General features: G+C 39.0%; 1 protein-coding gene across 1 annotated transcript; it reads left to right on the top strand.

Moving 5' to 3' along the window:
• Positions 1–504: 504 nt before the first annotated feature.
• Positions 505–17,883, top strand: LOC123511268 (low-density lipoprotein receptor-related protein 2-like). Its single transcript, XM_045267011.1, has 12 exons — positions 505–670; positions 8,526–8,582; positions 8,793–8,937; positions 9,363–9,568; positions 9,933–10,157; positions 10,312–10,470; positions 10,652–10,786; positions 10,977–11,133; positions 12,327–12,612; positions 14,225–14,340; positions 14,598–14,751; positions 15,071–17,883. Exons 3-12 carry the CDS (start codon positions 8,852–8,854, stop codon positions 15,698–15,700), a joined length of 2,154 nt encoding a protein of 717 aa, XP_045122946.1. The 5' UTR covers positions 505–670; positions 8,526–8,582; positions 8,793–8,851; the 3' UTR covers positions 15,701–17,883.
• The last annotated feature ends 3,197 nt before the right edge of the window (positions 17,884–21,080 follow it).

Raw genomic sequence — 21,080 nt, 5'->3', positions numbered from 1 at the left:
TTCTTCCCATTTCTTTCCTAAACCTGAATTTTTCAAGTTTAAACCCATTATTTCTGGTTCTGTCCCCGCTACTGATCCTAAGAACTACATTCATGTCCCTCTGTTAAAACCCTTATACCACTTAAATACTTCTATCAGGTCTCCTCTTAACCTACGTCTCTCTAAGGAATGCAAATTAAGTTTTTCAGTCTCTCTTCATAGGAATATCCCTCATTCCCTGTATCTTTTAGTCATCCTCCTTTCCACTGACTCCAACAGAGCTATGTCCTTCCTGAAATGTGGGGACCAGAATTGTACCGCATAGTCAAGATGTGGCCTGACCAGCACCAAGTATAATTTTAGTATTACTTCGGGACTCCTGCTTTTAACACTTCTAAAAATACCGAGAAACCTAATACTCTATTCGCCACGTTATTTCTACCTCAATACATTGCTTCCTTGTACCTGTGAAAATAATATAAAAGAAGAATGATAGTAATTTTGTCTTTTTATTTAATACTCGCACCACAGGATCACGAAATCGTAACGGGGGCACTGGGTTACGCCTACCGTGGCTACAACAAGGTGCTGCTCGCCCTGCATACCATCGAACCCCAACATGCCGGCACCTACGTCTGCGAGGCCTCCAATACAGCGGGTGTGGACTCTGCTGCCATCAGGATTGTTGTAGGTAAGGAGTCTATAGTCTCACTTTGTTCATGATCGCTAGAGCCACTAGTGGCGTCACTAAGGCAGGGGCGGGCGAGGGGATGGTCCGCTCCGGGTGACGATTTTTTGGGCGACACTTTTCGTCCTTATAGTTGTCAGTTTCACGTTATAAGGCAAGTGCATGCTATTGATATTTATATATAATTTTTTTTTTTATGCTTTGGCCTATAGCGACTGTAGGTAACTTGATGAGTATTGGAAGCGCTGTTAAGATTCCACCCAGCAGTGGCTCAGGCAATTTTATTTATAGTGGTATACATATAAGCGTCCATATCACCACCCAAGAGCATCTTTGGTGTACCCACCTAGAAACATTGGTATCATGGTGACATGTAGGTAACTTTAAACCACTCGACGAATGGCAAAGTATCAGGGCGTGGTGGGATTTGAACCTACGTGTGAACGTCTGCCCGATCCCACGCTCACCACCTTATCCACTATACCACCGCCTCACAGGCTTAAATGCGTGGTGATAATAATAGGAGTAGTAGTAGTAGTAGTAGTAACAATGAAAATAACCGTATGTATAGTGGTGACAGATTATGCATACACGCAAGCACACACACACACACACACACACACACACACACACACACGTGTATGTGTGTGTGAAGTGGTTAGCACGCTCGACTCACAATCGAGAGGGCCGGGTTCGAGTCCCGGCGCGGCGAGGTAAATGGGCAAGCCTCTTAAAGTGTAGTCCCTGTTCACCTAGCAGTAAATAGGTACGGGATGTAACTCGAGGGGTTATGGCCTCGCTTTTCCGGTGTGTGGAGTGTGTTGTGGTCTCAGTCCTACCCGAAGATCGGTCTATGAGCTCTGAGCTCGCTCCGTTATGGGGAAGACTGGCTGGGTGACCAGCAGATGACCGTGGTGAATTACACACACACACACACACACACACACACACACACACACACACACACACACACACACACACACACACAAAATCCATGTAATGTGGACAAAAGCCATGTCATGGAAATGGGAAAAAGTGAAAGACGACCAGTGGGAATCTATAAGATGGGAGATGGAGTAGAACTAGAAAAAGTAAAAAAAGGAAAAGGACTTGGGAGTGACAATGGAAGAAAATAATCAACCGGTAAGCCATATTGATAGAATTTTCAGAGAGACGTATAATTTGCTAAGGAATATTGGAGTAGCATTTCACTATATGGACAAGGAAATGATGAAGAAATTGATAAGTACTAAAATAAGACCTAGATTGGAATATGCAGGAGTTGTGTGGACTCCCCATAAAAGAAACACATAAGAAAATTAGAGAGACTACAAAAATGGCTACAAGAATGGTTCCAGAATTTAAAGGGATGGCATATGAGGAGAGACTAAAGGCAATGGATCTACCAACCTTGGAGCAGAGAGAGAGAGAGGGATCTGATACAAGTTTATAAATTGATTAACGGAATGGATGAAGTGGATAATGAGAAACTGATCCTGAGAGAAGAATATGACTTTAGAAGCACAAGATCGCATAGTAAGAAACTAAGGAAGGGACGATGTCTGAGAGATGTTAAAAAATTTAGTTTCCGCAAAGATGTGTTGAGACTTGGAACAGTTTGAGTGAGGAAGTGGTGTCAGCAAAGAGTGTACATAGTTTTAAAGAAAAATTGGATAAGTGTAGATATGGAGACGGGACCACATGAGCATAAAGCCCAGGCCCTGTAAAACTACAACTAGGTAAATACAACTAGGTAAATACACACACACACACACACACACACACACACACACACACACACACACACACACACACACACACACACACAGACACACACACACACACACACACACACACACACCAACCCTGGAATGGATCTACCAACCCTGGAACAGAGAAGAGAGAGAGAGGATCTGATATAAGTTTATAAATTGATTAACGGAATGGATCAAGTGGATAATGAGAAACTGATCCTGAGAGAAGAATATGACATTAGAAGCACAAGATCGCATAGTAAGAAACTGAGGAAGGGAAGATGTCTGAGAGATGTTAAAAAATATAGTTTCCCGCAAAGATGTGTTGAGACGTGGAACAGTTTGAGTGAGGAAGTGGTGTCAGCAACGAGTGTGCATAATTTTAAAGAAAAATTGGATAAGTGTAGATATGGAGACGGGGCCACACGAGCATAAAGCCCAGGCCCTGTAAAACTACAACTAGGTAAATACACATACACGCACACACTTGAAAAATTACAAATTAACACACACACTTACACACGCCACATTTACCAAATCTTCACCACACTTGCATACATTTTGTAAATGCTTACTGACACTCCATATATAACTTATGAATTAATGTCAATTGTTGCACAACTCAGAATTAAAGGGGATACTAAGCTAAATATTGTCCTGTTCTGACGCAAAGTAAATATTATATAACTATTCGTTCTTTAAAGTTTGTTGTATTTAGAAATGAATAGCTAGTGTTCCAGGCATTACGATGCCGTCAGTTGAATAAAAGTAATCATATAGGGCAGATTTATTGTTGTTGCTTTTTTTTTTCAGATGAGAGGAAAGAGACAGTCAGACACCTTGTTTATGCTTATTTGCTTGATGGTTGTTATATTAGATTCGGTTAGGTTAGGTTAAAAAACGAGCGTATAGAAACAAGCCGTAGTCTTGTAAAGACATTTCCGATCAGAACGTCATCTAATTGTTAATGGGCGCGCTCGCAACATTGAGGAAGAACTAGCAGGATTCACATTACTTCATACCTACTTATATCATTACTATTACTATGAATACAAATATAGGATGAGTTGTACCTACTATATCTATGCAGTGGTATTGATATCACTCTGGTGATAAACTTTCCTTTCAAATAATAAGGTAATTAATACGGCAATTGTTGCTACACTGATACAAGCAGCGGCGTCAACCACCCTTCCAGTTTAGTTTTTTCGACTCTTTCGTGACAGCAAACGATGCCCGGATTAGCAGTTACTACTTTACGTGAAAGCTTCTTGTTGAATTAACACTCGATTTTAAGACTCTCCTAGCGACATATCAATAAGATTTTTACACTCAAAAGGGATTTCACAAGTGTTATCAAGTTTTTAGTGGCAGAATTAACAAGACTGCGCTGGTGTTTCTACGTCTCCAAATAATCTCATTACTTGACTAAAGCCACGAAACAGAACCACAGAGGCAGAACTAAGTTATCAAAGTGAGTGACACAGGCCTTACCCTGTCTCAGCGTTTATTTAAGACAAATTACAACCAAGGTATAACTCAGGATAAATCATCAAATGTCTTCCGTGCCATTTTTTATATATGGGCGAGGAGATTAAGCATTATTATTCGTTTTTGGGATATTCTCAATATTATTTACCTATCATTTAGCTTTTTGTATTGATATTTAGCTAATTATTCATACAAAACAACTGTGGTGGCGGCCGGCCAGTCCCTATTTATTGACATAACCAGCCTTATCTCTCACTATTATCCACCACCGTCATCTTGTATCCTTCTTTTTTATTAGCCATTTCCATCCTTATCTCTCTTTGTTATACGCCTGTCTTGCTGCAACATGCAGCCACTTCACCAAACATTCATATTAGCTATTGAGATACATCTGCCATGGGCAGATTTAAGTTTGGTGAAGGTTTAAGTGCATGAGGTACGTACGAACCTTCCACGGCCCTGCCGCCATCTTGGATATGACAACTCCAGCCTACCCCGATTCCAGAATTATTTTCCTTATTTTCTGGAGTGTTTATTTGGACTGAATAGTAAGATTTGATGCTTTCTAAAAGTATTTCGTTGTGTTTGAAGTGTTTTCCGTACGCGTGTGGGGAGCAACATTTTGTTGGCGTTGTTTATATGTTAAATAAAGGTGTTTTTTTGGGGTGCCAAATTTTCAGGAGCGTCCTGGAATTTTTTTTTTTTTTTTTGAGCCAATATCAAGTTGTTATTGTTTTCAACAAAAAGTTGATGTGTTTTAGAGTTTTCTTGCCTTTCCGGTTATTGGATGTGGGAAGTTGAATTGTTTTCTAACGCTGTTAATGTTCCATTAATAGTTTGCTTGCTACCCTTGTGAATTATTAATTTCTGGCTCTAATTCACTCTAAAGTATCGGAAAAGACTGTTAATATTCTTTTAAAGTTTGTTTCGTTCCTCTGAAGTGAGAATGGACGGATATTTCAATGTTTTTAAGGAGGGTCAAGGTTCCAACATCTTATTTATACTTCTTTTGAAAAATCTTTATTACTAGAGTTTGGAATTGTGTGTGTGTGTGTGTGTGTGTGTGTGTGTGTGTGTGTGTGTGTGTGTGTTAAAGTATGTGCCAAGTCAAAATATGTAAAGCATTTGGGTATGGCAGCATTGTTTTTTTTAATAATTTACATTATATATATAAGCCCGCCAGGCTGGGCCAGCTCAGGCCGTGACGTCATCAGCCCACAAGGCCATGCCGTGACATCACGATGACGACAGCCTCCCTGCTACCTTCTCTTCTTGTCCATATGTAGGCTACCATGATTTACTTTGTTATATCGTGTGTGTGTGTGTGTGTGTGTGTGTGTGTGTGTGTGTGTGTGTGTGTGTTGTCCTATTTTTCGTTATATAGATGGTGATACAGTGTGTGTGTGTGTGTGTGTGTGTGTGTGTGTGTGTGTGTACGGTAAGGCCTATAGCGCCTGTAGGCACACTTGAAGAGTGTATGGGAAGCGCTGTTCAGCTTCCGCCCATTAGTGGCGCAGGCAATTTTATTTATGTTGTGTGTTGTCCTATTCTTCGTTATATAGATGGTGATACAGTGTGTGTGTGTGTGTGTGTGTGTGTGTGTGTGTGTGTGTGTGTGTGTGTGTGTGTGTGTGTGTGTTGTCCTATTCTTCGTTATATAGATGGTGATACAGTGTGTGTGTGTGTGTGTGTGTGTGTTGCCTCCTCCTCCTGCTCCTCCTCCTGCTCCCTCCTCCTCCTCCTCCTCCTCTTCGCTGACCTGTTTTTCATTGTACAAAAGATGATTATGATGATGATGATGTGTGTGTGTGTGTGTGTGTGTGTGTGTTGCCCTATTTTTCGTTATATAGATGGTGATACAATGTGTGTGTGTTTCACTGTTTGATCTGCTGCAGTCTCTGACGAGACAGCCCTACGGAACGAGCTCAGAGCACATTATTTCCGATCTTCGGATAGGCCTGAGACCAGGCACACACCACACACCGGGACAACAAGGTCACAACTCCTCGATTTACATCCCGTACCCGTACCTACTCACTGCTAGGTGAACAGGGGCTACACGTGAAAGGAGACACACCCAAATATCTCCACCCGGCCGGGGAATCGAACCCCGGTCCTCTGACTTGTGAAGCCAGCGCTCTAACCAATGAGCTACCGTGTGTGTGTGTGTGTGTGTGTGTATGTTGTCCTATTCTTCGTTATATAGATGGTGATACAGTGTGTGTGTGTGTGTGTGTGTGTGTGTGTGTGTGTGTGTGTATAGTGCTGAGGGGGAGACATGATAGGCACTGGCTCCACCACCCGTGGCTCCAGTCTGCACTGGCTCGCCCCCACTCTGAAACATTTCTGCACCGCGCCTCCACTACTTTCAAAAAGCACTACGTCAATATACACGAACTTCTAATGCTATGACCTAAGTGCATATTCTTGATAGACACAGTAGAGGCTTCCTTATCTATCTAAAAAGTAAGCTAATTTGGTCTGATATACTGTGTGTGTACTATATATATATATATATATATATATATATATATATATATATATATATATATATATATATATATATATATATATATATATATATATATATATATATATATATATATATATATATATATATATATATATATATATATATATATATATATATATATATATATATATATATATATATATATATATATATAGATATAGAGAGAGAGAGAGAGAGAGAGAGAGAGAGAGAGAGAGAGAGAGAGAGAGAGAGAGAGAGAGAGAGAGAGAGAGAGAGAGAGACAGGTTCACTCATGACAATATGTCGCTAGAGCTTTCGGGTTGATTTCGGTGCCTACCGGCTACCGGGTGGAGAAACCAGTCGCAAAACAAGACTGACCTTTTGGTATCCCAGGCTACTCTTACGACAATCAACTGGCCTTGTCCAGCCGCTAGCAGCTTTGTTTACATTGTGACGTTACGGAAGGTTTGAACATATAGTTGTCCAGAAGCAGAGGCCAGAGAGGAAGATGTTGGAGCTAGTGAGGGACAAATAGAAATAACTTGTCTGGGACCCGAACAATGAGTAGTACAGCAAAAACACCCTACTTAGAATTACATTCGATGAGATCGCTGCCACTGTCTGATGACTGTTTTCCTCCCTGCAGGGTGCTGTTGGAGGTGAGAATTGAATTATTTAATTTGATCACAATTGTGCATAATCTTTTGTTAAGATGAACACTCTTCTTACAAGAAATGTAGGGAAACTAGCCGATACTTTCCAGCCGCTACGTGTGAACGTGTTCCAACTAGCAGGGCTCTGTCTTGTCGATACTTTTAGATGCCAGCATTTCCAGCCTTATATTGACACGTGTGAACTGGCCTTGTGGGGGTTAACATGTGCATTTTACTTTTGTATTACAATATTACTTCTGGGAAGGACGGCAAACTGGAAGGCTGGGCCGCTGAGTCTCGGGTCTGGAAAGAAAATGCTTGTTATATCTTTAGGAAAATAGTGGTCTGTCTTTGTGATTATTGTTTTGGTCAACAGAAATTAAATATAGGCTACACATAACATTAATCATATCATCAATAAACTACAATATTTTTTGAACAGTAACCTAATTTGTTTTGTTCAAAGCGGTGATAAGCCCATATATCTAGAGTATGTAATTTCTGGCTGGAATTCTCACCCCTTAAAAGACATTGAGGTGGTGGAGAATGTCCAACACAGAGCTACAAGGATGGCTCTAAAACTAAAAGGTCTCAATTATGAAGAAAGACTCAGGAAACTGACACTATCAACACTAGCCTACAGAAGGACACAGGGAGATATGATAGAAACTTTCACTATTTTTTGTGAAAAATATGATGAGATATGTTGCAAGGGATTACTGAAATGTAATGAAGTTAGTACAAGTAAAGAAATTCACTGAAACTTTTCAAGCCAAGATCCAGATTAAATGTAAAGAAATATGCCTTTTTGGGTAGAGTAGTAAACTCTTGGAATCTTTTGCCTGAGTGGGTAGTTTCAGCAACTTATGTAAAGAAATTTGAGGCTAAACTAAATCTGTTCTAGGCAAATCAAGAATCATATTATAATTATAAAGCACATGAGATCTGGCACATGCTACCATAATATGGAAATGAAAATCAGGAGCCACAGGCATAAGCCTCTACCAGGAGGTCAACTGTAAGAAACTAATTGTCCACTTCCTCAGACTGAGACCCAATGGCGACTTTGACTGTAGAATAGACAAACTATAGCCATGCCACTGAGTCAACTCCTTCAATCCTGGCAGAACTTGAGAGCTGTTGGTTCTCTTCATCAGGTGGCAGTGTCCCATGGTGTGGTGGAGGGTTTGACATTGTTTTGGTGACTCAATAAACACTGCTGGACATTTGATTATACTAGGGGAAGGAAAGAATGGAATGAGGAATAGAAGTGTGTGAAGGAGTTTAGTGGTAGTAAAAAAAGTTATGTGACAAGAAATTATTGCAAATTCTTAACAAGGTATATTTCTATCATTATAATATCTTGTGTTATATCACTTTCTGGTGTTCCATGCTCCTTCATGAACAAATTAAGAGTTATCTCCATTGTACATGTTGGTGATGCTGATTGTTTATTTGTTTTGCAGAGAACCAAAGAAGACCGCCGCCAGTAACAGAGCAGCCACACACGGATGAGATCTTGAGTAGGTGCATGGTGAATTTTTGACAATAGTGAAAGTGATTGAGCATTTCATACATTTAGTGTGTGTTATTGTATTTGGCTTATTAATGATTATTATTATACTGAACTATTAACAAGTGTCCTATAGTTCATAACAGTGAAAGAGTTAAGAAAAATGTTCATAGAATTGACAGGAGTCAGCACACACTCACCAAATCTCTAACAATTACAGGTGAAATTGCTACTTCCCTGAGTGATGTGATAGCTGAGGGAGAGTGTAAGTGTGACACGATGTTCTTCCTTCATGTCTCAACGGATGCCACTGACCAGACACTTCCAGCTCAGGCCAACCTGGTACACACCATTGCTGACCAAATGTAAGCATCAGTGTGGCATCTTTCAGGAAATTTCACTCTAATTGCAAAATTTTAACAAGTGTTTCATGAAAGTGAGAAAGCATTTGTCAAGCCTTTTTCTTTCCATATGTGACTTTATAACTGGTACCTACCTGTTGCTACATGAAGAATATCTGCACACAACTAAATAAATCATACTTATGTGCATTTCATGTATGATATAATGTATGCTACCATCAGTTTATGTGATACACAATATCATTAAAATTTTAAAAAGACAGACAATCATAAAACTGTTAATACACTTTATTGCTTCAAGTAGGAAGGTGTCAGTAGTGTGAGGCTGGAGGACTAGATTTTAATGTGTTCTGAATCCTGTCTCCAGTGACACACTAAATGTTCATAGTCTGGCTTGGTGTTGCTGATAAAGTTATATATTTTGACAGAATTTCAACGACAAACCGGGTGAGTGTGATGACGTACTCAGACTACACACAATCCAAGCTGTCTTTTGGAGAAGGTACAAATAAATGTGCCTTGAAGAATGCCTTCAAAGACCTCACACACCAAAAGTGGCCAACCCGCCTTGAGATGGTGCTGCGGGAAGCTTTCAAGAAGTTCAAGAAGTCCAAGTCGAACTGCAAAGTCCTGTGTAAGTGATAGTATGGTACGCTTGACTTTCGGGGGAATTCAGATCAATACATAATTGTCAAGAAAATCATGTTGTATTTGTATGAAGGATACCTCAGAATCAGAATTAATGTTTTAGAGTGTGGGTGTGTAGTGGCCTCCCTCATCAAAGCTGCTAATATATGAAGGTTCTCAAAGTTATAGTTGCCACAAAAGCAATTGTAATTTATGTATTTTGAAAGTGTATACTTTTGTTCTTGCTTTTTGTTACTTGGTCAATTCTGGTAAACAGCATGCATTAGTGCAATTACTACTAATTCACATTTTGAAAATGGTAACAGTTACAATTTTAATCATTAAGTAATGTATTGTTCATGTGCCTCTAGTCCTGCCAGTGTTTGGCAGTGCAGGAACAGAAGGCACTGATAAAGCTGGTGCACAGCATCTCAAGAAACTTGGAGTGAAAATCTTCATTTTGGAAGTTACTCCACAACCCATAGAAGGAGTAAGAGAGATGGCATCCAAGCGTGGCGACGGCAACCCCTACCACTGGCATGTCCCACAGTACATCTGGCCCACCATTGTCATGAACATGAAGTACATTGCTGAGGGTTAGTTTGCAACTTCTAATCCAACTGTATTTTTATGTATATTTACCATATTCATGTATTTTTGTTCTAATATACATACAAAGTGGATTGAGGATGAAAATTTCTTATTTCCTTAATCATTACTATTATCTTATATATGATATTTTGTTGACAGAAGTGGTGGGCTGCGAGGGAGAGGAGGAGGACATCCCTGGGGTGTGTGTGGGTGCTGACAGTCCCTGCACCAATGACTTCATGTGCCGCGGTGTGGGATACGGCTGTGAGGCCGGCCGTTGTGTGTACAAGGAGTGTAACATAAACCCCAGAGAGCCAGGTGAGATGGGCTAGGAAAGGATATGTTTGCTAGTCTCCAGTGCAACCTATAGTGGACAAGAGAAACAAAGTTCTTATAAACAGTTTTAGCATGAAAATATTGCCTTGTTACTTAAGCATTACTCATAGGTATTGTTAAGTCATTATTATCTAATGTACGTATCTCTCCTTTTCACTCTCAGGATGCTGCAGCGATAGCAGTCCAGTCAACCGCTTTTGGTGCGGGGATGTGACTGGCCAGTGCACCACCCGCACCAATATGTGTGATGGAACTGTGCAGTGCATGAATGGTGCTGATGAAGGACATTGCTGGTCCAGTGAGTTCATGAATGCTTTTTGTCAAACAAATAATTTACTTTTAGATGTGTAAGATAATGCATCGGAAAGATGAAGCATGTGTGTCAATGAAAATATCTGGTGTATCTTATTGTAATGTAGCTTTATGTCTACACTCAGAAAGCTGAACTGTTATTAATATCTCATTAATTTCAATACTGTCACATTCAGAGCCTTGCCCTCGAGACAAGATTGCCCGCTGCCAAACGAGCACATTATGTCTCGACTTGATGGACTTGTGTAATGGAGAGCCAGCCTGCCCTGGAGGAGAGGATGAAGATCCTCGCTTCTGCAGGTCCTTCCCTTGTCCCAGAGACAGACCCTTCAGGTGAGCATGCCAAGTCATCTCTCATGGTTAACTAAGAATGGTGTAATTCTTTATTTCACTATTGTTTGCATATTCTGAGAAAAAAGAGGAGGGAATGATATGGTTATGTAGTTCAGTTTTATATCCCTGAGTAACAGAACTCTGTTTGTTATTAAAAAATCTTTATCTCAGTTTCCATTTGTCCACCTGGGCTAGTTCTAGTATTATGAATACCTTCAGCAGGACTGTATGTCTATTTTGTAGATCCACCAAAAGTATTTTTTTCTGTGAAGAACTCAACTCACTTAAATTATACTTTTACTACCAGTATTATTAGTATTTATGTAGTGCATATGGACACAGAAAGATGAACTGGTAATAAACTTTAGTCATATTTAAAAATCAAGAAGGTGCCATAATTACTTTCAAAAGAACATTATAGAAAAATTATAGCAAAGTCATCATTATCAGTAGTAGCTTTATATTCATGGGCTCATAAAATCAGAACATATCCATTACTGTTGTGTCATTTGTGCCTGATGAAAGCCTTGTGCAGCACCACCAACATCCAGCTTCTCTTTTTCTTAACAGTAATGGACTTTTTATCCATTTACTGATTCCTCCTCCTCAATAATCAATTTTTACATACACAGTAATTAGGTGTGTGTGTGTGTAATTCACCTTGGTCATTTGATGGTCACCCAGCCAGCCTTCCCCATTATGGAGCGAGCTCAGAGCTCATAGACTGATCTTTGGGTAGGACTGAGACCACAATGAACTCCACACACCGGGAAAGCGAGGCCACAACCCCTCGAGTTACATCCCGTACCTATTTACTGCTAGGTGAACAGGGGCTGCACATTAAAAGGCTTGCCCATTTACCTCGCCACTTTCTGGGACTCGAACCCAGACCCTCTCAATTGTGAGCCGAGCGTGCTAACCACTACACTACGTGTGTGTGTGTGTGTGTGTGTGTGTGTGTGTGTGTGTGTGTGTGTGTGTTTACCTAGTTGTAGTTTTACAGGGCCTGGGCTTTATGCTCGTGTGGCTCCATCTCCATATCTACACTTATCCAATTTTTCTTTAAAACTATGCACACTCGTTGCTGACACCACTTCTTCACTCAAACTGTGTGTGTGTGTGTGTGTGTGTGTGTGTGTGTGTGTGTGTGTGTGTGTATGTGATTGGTGAGCTGTACCATGTTCCTCCCTCAGGTGCCGGAGTGGGAAATGCATTCCCAAGGAGAGCCTCTGTGATGGAGTGTTCAAAGACTGTGATGAAGGGGATGATGAGTTCTTTGAATTCTGCAAGAGTGTCCATGTTTGCCCCTCAACCCGTTCCTTCAAGTGTGACTATGGAAAATGTATTTCTGAGAGGATGGTGTGTGATGGAACATTTAATTGCCTTGACGCAACAGATGAACTGGTATGTGACAGAAAACACTGTCCTGCTGAGCGACCCTTCAAGTGCTTAAGCGGTCTTTGTATCAGCATGGATCAGGTATACTGTGTGTGGTGCTTCTTCTTTTGTACATCACTTAATGTGAATTGTGCTCTAATATGCTTTGCTTTATAGTAACTTGCAGGCAACTCTAAAGCAATGTTCTGCTTCACAGACATACATACATAGGTGCAGTCATCCCCTCCTAAGTTGTGTGTAATCAAACAAAAGAGGAGTTGATACTTAAATGCTTGAAACATTACTTTAATTTTTGTAATTTAGGAGGGAGTACTATCTTTGTGTACTGATTTGAAAATGTTAGATGAGCCTTGCCCTGCATAGTCCATAGAAGCAATTTCGCAAGTGACTGGCATTGTTTTGGTGAATGCTGAATGATGAGCATCCATAAGAACTTTTCTTGTGATTCATTCTGAGCTTGGCATATGAGATACTCATCATAAAATGAAGCTTTTATGCAGATGTTAGATAACAGCTGACGTGGTACAGGCAGTGATTTTATAGGATGGCTGGAGACAGATTGCAAGAAGATTTGATTAGAGATGGCAAGAAGAATGAGAAGATTATGCAATCAGTATTACAAGATAGATATTTTTCAAAGTATCTAAAATAAATGCATACAAGAATTTGCATCAAAAGCAAATTGACTGATAACATTTATATATTTATTTGTTTTTTATTTTTATTTATCTCATTAATGAATCAGAACAAGTAGTTTTTAGCTCCATAAAGTAATAACATTTATCTTTAAAGTGGATTCTGCCTATTTTTGGTTTATTGCTTACAGTACTTACTCATACACAGTTTTGTTCATGGGCAATTTTTTATTTTGTTTCCTCATGGCTGGTGTTGCTCTTTCCTACCTTCACTTACTTGCTGATCACAATTTGTATTTTGCTGTTTTTTATCCATCTTAGTATATTGTCATAAATATTTTCATCATCTTTACTTCACCTGCATTTGAAACTGATAATGTTTCACAAATTTTCATGTAATGTATATATTCAGGAAAGCTTCAACTATTTTGTGTCATCATTCTTATATAAACTTTATTAAGGATCTTTCCATAGATAGATTAGAGCATTAATCTGTCTTGAGGTTATCTGACCCCTTGCCCTGCTTTGTACATTGCTGTCCATCCCAACACTTGCACACTCCTGCCCTTGTTTTCTGTTGAGGAGAATAATGTTTTAAGCACAATTAGCAAAGAATCATCCATTATTTTTTACTAATTTTATTGCACTTCATGAGGTATAGTTGTGGTCATAAGTTGAGTAACTTTCCATCCTCATTTTTGTTGCATTAGCTGCTTTTGCTTAATCTGGATTCCTCTGATCTGCTGAGTCTCCTTGCAGAACCTGGTACATGATTGACTCTCAGCAGCTCAGAGAACCAAAGCCTGTGGCAAAATGTAGTGAGAGTGACTTATTGTTTTCTTTTGATCATGACTTTACCCATGGCCAAAAGTCTGCAATTCAGGTAACATTGTAATGAAGACTTTGTTAAATTTAATCAATCAGGAAATTAAACTCTGCTAATTGTTGCTGCTTTTGTTGTCATTGTGTGTTTTCCAGCCCCTCATGGACAGTATTTGTTATTCAGTGAGTCACCAGAACTTGAATGTTAAGGTGTAATTGAAGTTTCACACCTGCAGGTTTGCAATGGTGTCATAGATGGCTGTGATGATGGATTAGATGAGCAGAATTGCACCAACATCCTCTGTCCTCCTAACAGGAACTTCAAATGTACCAATGGAATATGCATTGATGGGTAAGCAATCATTGTTTGTGTACCATGGCTCCTCATCTCTGGTAGGGAAGTGCAGAGGTCTGTGTGATCTCTACCAATGGGTTGGTATTAAGGAATTGTGTATAATTTAGCATTATGTGTAGTGGCTCATTTTATACCACAAGACAGGAAGACATTTTATTCAACTTCAGTAGTTTATGTGTCACTTTTTACAAGGCAGAGATGACATGCATAGCATAAATGTATGTATAGGTTAACAGTTTATGCATTGTTCCCAGGGGTCTGCTATGTGATGGGAGGAATGACTGCAGTGATGGCACTGATGAGCAGAACTGTCCCTCGCCCTCACCACCACCACAAGTGACGTCTCCACCCACATGTCCACCCAACATGTTCACTTGTGACAATGGCATCTGCATAGATGAGTATCGGGTATGTTGCATTCCTGAGTTGTGCTGTACCTTGTCAGATGTATCACTTATGACTTAGTGGGAGGGAAGTGTGTTATTCATATTGTATGTAGCTGCCAAGTGAGTGAAAGGGAAGATATGGACCATTGAATGTATCTAATGATAATTTAATGAATCATGGAAAGAATTATCATTATGCAGATGATTGATCAGGACAACATAAAGGCAAAAGTCTTCTTACTTTTATAGCACAGTACTTATAACTAATTTTCTATCATTATTAGGCATTATTTCTAAATGAAAGTACTTGCATGTTTTTAAATAATTTGTCATGTTACCAGGTATGTGATGGAAGAAATAACTGTTTTGATGGTGAGGATGAGAAGAACTGCCACGCGCTAGAGTGTCCAGCGAGCCGGTCTTACCGTTGCAAGGACGGCTCCTGTGTGCGACCCTGTGACGACTTTGAGGACTGTCATGATGGTTCGGATGAGATCAACTGCACTCACACCGAATATGATGACAAAGACTATGATGATTATTTTGTGACAGAGGATGAGCATGACAGTGAGTCCAAGACAGAGGGACCACCACCTATGACCATCCCTGCCACCACTACTACCACCACCACCACCACTACCACCACCACTCCTTCTGTCACAAAGAAGACTAAACCCAAGAAGGAAAAGGATGAAGTGGAGACTGTGATAGATGATGAAACAAGTCATGAAGATGAAACATTCATTGAGTCAGTACCTGAAGAGACACCAACAGAACTGGAGGTGGCACAGAATGATATGCAAGATAAGGACATGGAGGGAGTTGAAACCATGCTGGAGACTGTGGAGGGAAGAGAACCAGCAGCCTCTAGTGAGCAGGAAGCAGCAGGCAGCACCCATGTGGCCCCTACTGGCATCCTTGTCTTGACATCTCTATACATCATCAATTTGTGCACTGTTTGGATGAGGTGAAGTTCCATCTCAAGTGTGATCCACAGTTGGTTTGGGTGATAGAGACTATCAAAGCGTGAGGATAACAAAGCACCAGATGTCTAGGAATACTTGATGTTCCCTGAGTAGACAACCAGTTTTGTAATTAGAATATTCTTGTGATTTACTGTGTGAGAGTTAAGTCAGTGATTTTGTGGGAGTTGGAGCCACATGAGGAAACATGATTCATGGTGGCAGCAGGTGATCCAGGAAGGCTGGATAAGTTCATGCTTAGAGTGACTTGAGTGGTTGACTGGAATCAGGAAAGTAAAAATTATGTTGTTATCTCCTTAATAACAATTTAGATTTCTAATAACAAATACAATGGATTCTTAATAATCAAAGTATGAATACATAGAAAGATTTAGATTGAGGTATGTCTTTAAAAAAAATTTTTATTGTATGTAATGAATTATTTATTTCCATGACTTATCTGAATTTATCAGCTTTATACTGGCAATTGTTTTGTCTTTATGATATAAGCAACATCTTTTATGTATTTTCACATTGAAAATAACATAATCATACATATCGTTAGGTTCTCCGTCAAATATGTTCATTAAAGGTAAATATAATAGACAAGACAGATGTACAATGGCCCCCCCAAAGAACATTAGAGCTCTGGGATGCTGAATTGATACCAAAGCATTAGTCCTGTAAGGCCCACTGAGTTCCTTGGGGCTCAGGAGAATGTAAATTGCATTACTTTGTAACAGACTTAAATCTTATTGTATTTACTCATTCATGCTGCATTATCAAACACATACATCTCTAGATAAATTTGCATCAGTTACGGTTCTGCTGATGATTGAAAGTGAAGTAGTATGAACCTTCAGTTTTGTTGACAATTAAGATTAAACAGACACAGGTAACGATCATCAACAGACACCCTTGACCGCCACCACCAGTGTTACCTCAAGTCTGTCCGGTACTTACCGCAAGCTGCCACGTCCCATCACTGAGATCCCCTACAGAGCTGGATACTCTGTACATTGATAGAAGTAGACTTATAAAGAAATTCATGTATATTTTTCAAAGTTAAGCATAATATAGTGACGTTGGCAAGATCTGAAAAACTGGTGATGGAAATTGTGGTTATTCAAGCAGAAGAAATGTTTAGTTAGTAATATTCCCATGTCTTTTTTATGAAATTCACATCACTAAAAGTATAAAGTAAAATATATTGGGAAACTATATATATATATATATATATATATATATATATATATATATATATATATATATATATATATATATATATATATATATATATATATATATATATAAACCACCACTTGATGAAGGAGGGTTGTAAACAGCTGTAGATATTCTTGTGGCTCAGCTCCTGCGAGTCATATTTTGCTTTAGTTATAGTGTAGTTACTCCTGAAGCTGGTCACGAGCACATCCTTGGAGGCACGTGGTACACACCAAACAAACACACTACTCATACCACCCTGGCCTCTTGGGTAAACCCATATTTGCCACAGGTGAGATTTTGTGCCTAGGATTCACAGGTGCAGTGTTGACTTGCATATGGGTGACTGCTGGGTTTCTGTGAATATTTTCTGTCTATACTGTTGTGCAGCAGTCATCAGCTGCCTTGCAGAGCCCATCACAGCCACCCTGTCAGGGACATGTAGTGAGACTCATTGATTGATTGCATACAGACCTGGCATGCATCCACCAAACAAGAAATCATTTTAGATTTTTTGTGTTGAAATATCTATGTACACTTAATATACTATGTATTTGGAAACTAATTCATTCACACCTTATCACTCCAGACCAATTAGATTACTGACTCAAGTATATCACAAGTAAATGAATCCAAAATCCTCCACAGCATTGCCAGCACATCCTGACAGGGAGCAGTGAGGGTCCATTCAGTGGCTAGGTGGGAGAGCAAAATGCCTTTACTGTTTATGAAATGTCCAATCAAATGCAGTGATATATATTTTTGGCAGATTCAGTGAGGCACTTGTATATTTTTTATATATTTAAAATGATTACAGGTCTCTCTGAATTGTAATCCAAATTTCTGTATGTGTGTAAAGCACTTAATAGACTTTGTAGATGTCCAGCTTTGAATATGACACTATTGCTACCCTCCAATCTGAAGTTAGATAAGAAATCTCAATAATGAAAATAAAAAAAGATACAAGATTTCAGAGCCTTAAAACTTTCAGTACTACCTGTAGAGGGAGGGAAAGTGTGAAAAGATGTGATAAAGAAGATGAGGGAGGTCCTGAGGGAGATGTAGGAAAGGATCATGAGTACAAAATGAAGTAATGAAAAGGGATGAGGGTTCTGAAATGTTATAGGATACAGGGAGAAGTGAAAGTGGTAAATGCTTTGAAAAATATGTTTAAAAATAAATTAAATTGAAGAAATAGATAGAAAAGCTGTATTATGCTGTCTCTCCTGTTCCTTACAATGGTTATTATTTTCATTATTTTTTATTATTATTATTATTATTATTATTATTATTATTATTAGATTATTATCATTATTATTATTATTATTATTATTATTATTATTATTATTATTGTTATTATAATTTTCATTTTTATTATTATTATTATTATTATTATTATTATTATTATTATTATTGTTATTATCATTTTCATTTTTATTATTATTATTATTATTATTATTATTATTATTATTATTATATTATTATTATTATTATTATTATTATTATTATTATTATCACTATTATCATTGTTATTATAATTTTCATTATTATTATTATTATTATTATTATTATTATTATTATTATTATTATTATTATTATTATTATTATTATTATTATTATTATTATTATTATTACTATTATTATTATTATTATTATTATTATTATTATTATTATTATTATTATTATTATTATTATTATTATTATTATTATTATTATTATTATTATTATTATTATTACCAGACCTATTACTACTATTTTTACATACTGTGATGCATAAATTATCTATTTTCATCCACAATCTATTTTCAAGAGCAACATTTTCGTTGGTCTCTTTTCATTCTGAAAGAATCGATTTTCTTGGTTTCAGATCTTGTTCCTTACAATTCCAATTCTTGCACGCCGTCAGTTACAAGACCACACGCAATGCAAAGGAAATGTGCTTATAGCGAAGATCTCTATAAGGGAAAGGAGGAAGCTTAAGGCTGGTTCACACTTGTCAATATGCCACTGAAATTCAAAGTCGCTAGAAGTATCGAGCAAACTCTTCTAGTCGGAACACGTTCACACATAGTGACTGAGAAGTATCGACTGATTGACGGTAAGTGAATGTAAACAAACTACTCAGTAAGATGTCCTCCTCTGGTGACGATGACGATTGTGATCAAATTAAATCATCACAAATATTCAATCCTCATCTGCAACAACACCCTGCATAGAGGGACACAGTTCTTGGAGAGTGCCAGCAATCTCATCGAACGTCGATTTGCGTAAGTTTTTTTGCTGTATTAATTTTTAAGGTCCCAGATGTGCTCTTTTTCCCTCACCAACTCCATCTTTTCTACATCTGGTCACAGCGTAAACAAAGTCGCAAATCGACTGAACAAGACCAACATGTTGGTCTTGTTTTGCGTGCGGTGCTAAGGCACCGATACTCAGTTGAAAACTTTACTGACTTGCAATTTCGGTCACAAACTGACACGTGTGAACCCGCCTTTAATCTATCAGGGCCTGATTCACAAGAAGGCGTGGGTGGTCGTTTGGTGCATAAAGGGAGAAGCATTTCTTTTTCTTATGCAAGGACAAGAATACATTCAGGAAGGAAAGAGCCATTTCATGTTTGGAGGTGCCTTGAGGCCACCCTTACTGCACCATTCGCTCGACTGGTATAAAACTAAAGATTGAATGTTATAGAAATTAACATAGAGAAAGTGAGAGCAGGTATCACGACACATTGGGTTCATACTCGAGACTCCGGCTTAGGAACTTGTTTTTTCTTTCATGAATACAACATTACTTCTAAGAGTTTGCAGATGTTTGTAGTGTGTACGTACTTCATAAAATGAGTGGTTGTTTTTAGAGTGCGGGTTGCAACTGCACTCTGTTACTGAGATTTAGGGAGGATCAGCAGCATATTGGCAGCATCCCTAATCCAGCTGCTCATTGTGTAGTGCCTCCTGGGATTTAGCTACAGAGGCCGATTTCTGTTGTCTCTCTTCCCACATAGTTTTTTTTTTTTTTCTTTTAGATCTTGCCCCTAGGAGTAGTAAAATCCTAAAAATTCTAAGAGAACAGAAGAGAAAATCATGAAATCCAGAATACACACACTTTTTTTTTTTTTTTCTCTCCAGTTTTAACGGGACCGACCCCAAAGTCAGCCACTTCATTTGTCTGTCTGTGGAGGTATAGCCTTCCTGACAGCGTGGAATAAGCTTAGGTTGTTTTCTGGTGTTAGTATTACCAAGAAGAAAACTTAAAAAAGAAGGAAAAAAAAAACATTTCTGGCAAGTTTAGCGGACCTTCCTCCTATCTTCTGTCCCTCACTCCTCTTCCCCATGTCAACAATCCTCCTCCTGCCTGCTACTCCTCCTCCTCAGCCAGTCCTCCACCTCCTAGGCATCGTACGACCTGTGACGTCACCAACTGAGCACCAATCACGAAGGCGAACAAGCGTCCCTCACACTCCTTGGTGGGTCTTGGGAGGGGTGGTTAGGTGGTGGGTGGGTGGGTACTTTCTTCACCTTTTATGGAGAGTTACGGCTATTCTCTCTCTCTCTCTCTCTCTCTCTCTCTCTCTGGTGCTGCTGGCTGGTGCTAAGGTGACTTGCGAAGCGTCCAGCCTAACATTTTGGTCTCCTTGGCGCCAGGCAGCTTTCACTCTACATACGTACACCTTTTTTTTTTTTTTCTTTTTTTGGGGGGAGTAAAGTGAATGAATGGGAGTATGTGTGTGTGTGTGTGTGTGTGTGTGTGGCGGGGGAGAGGGAAGGGGGTTGTCGCTATATAGCACATCTGTATCTTACCTCTTCGATTGCTAATGATTGTGGAATTTAATACTTCATCTGACTGACGACTGATGATGATTTTGAAAGGTTTGAGCTGCTCCACCACTCCTGCCCGACCGCTCCTACAGCTGCGCGTGCGTGTCTTCCAACATGATGATCCAAACTTGCATCAGACGTTTTTCTTTCAGCTAGGAACGGCCACAGCAGTCCAGGGGTGAGTGATTTGCCTGTCACTGGGCAGACTAGCGAAAGTACTTGTATTTATAAGTGTAACAGTTAGGATCGGTGATTTAAACGTCATAGGGAGAAGGTCAGTTGAGTGCTGTCATTAACCCCTTTAATATTAAGACGCATTCTTACCATGATTTTTGGGTATGATTAGA

This window comes from Portunus trituberculatus, chromosome 31, assembly GCF_017591435.1.
Source record: "Portunus trituberculatus isolate SZX2019 chromosome 31, ASM1759143v1, whole genome shotgun sequence".
Classification (NCBI taxonomy): Eukaryota; Metazoa; Arthropoda; class Malacostraca; order Decapoda; family Portunidae; genus Portunus; species Portunus trituberculatus.
Note: the sequence above shows the minus strand (reverse complement) of the source record. Positions and strands in the feature narration are given on the sequence as shown.

Bases quoted from the DNA above. Each gene is read 5' to 3' on its own strand.
- LOC123511268 (XM_045267011.1), top strand. From the start codon at position 8,852: ATGTTCTTCCTTCATGTCTCAACGGATGCCACTGACCAGACACTTCCA. The intron at 11,134-12,326 runs GTGAGCATGCCA...TTCCTCCCTCAG, and splicing joins CCCAGAGACAGACCCTTCAG to GTGCCGGAGTGGGAAATGCA. The intron at 12,613-14,224 runs GTATACTGTGTG...TCACACCTGCAG, and splicing joins TTTGTATCAGCATGGATCAG to GTTTGCAATGGTGTCATAGA.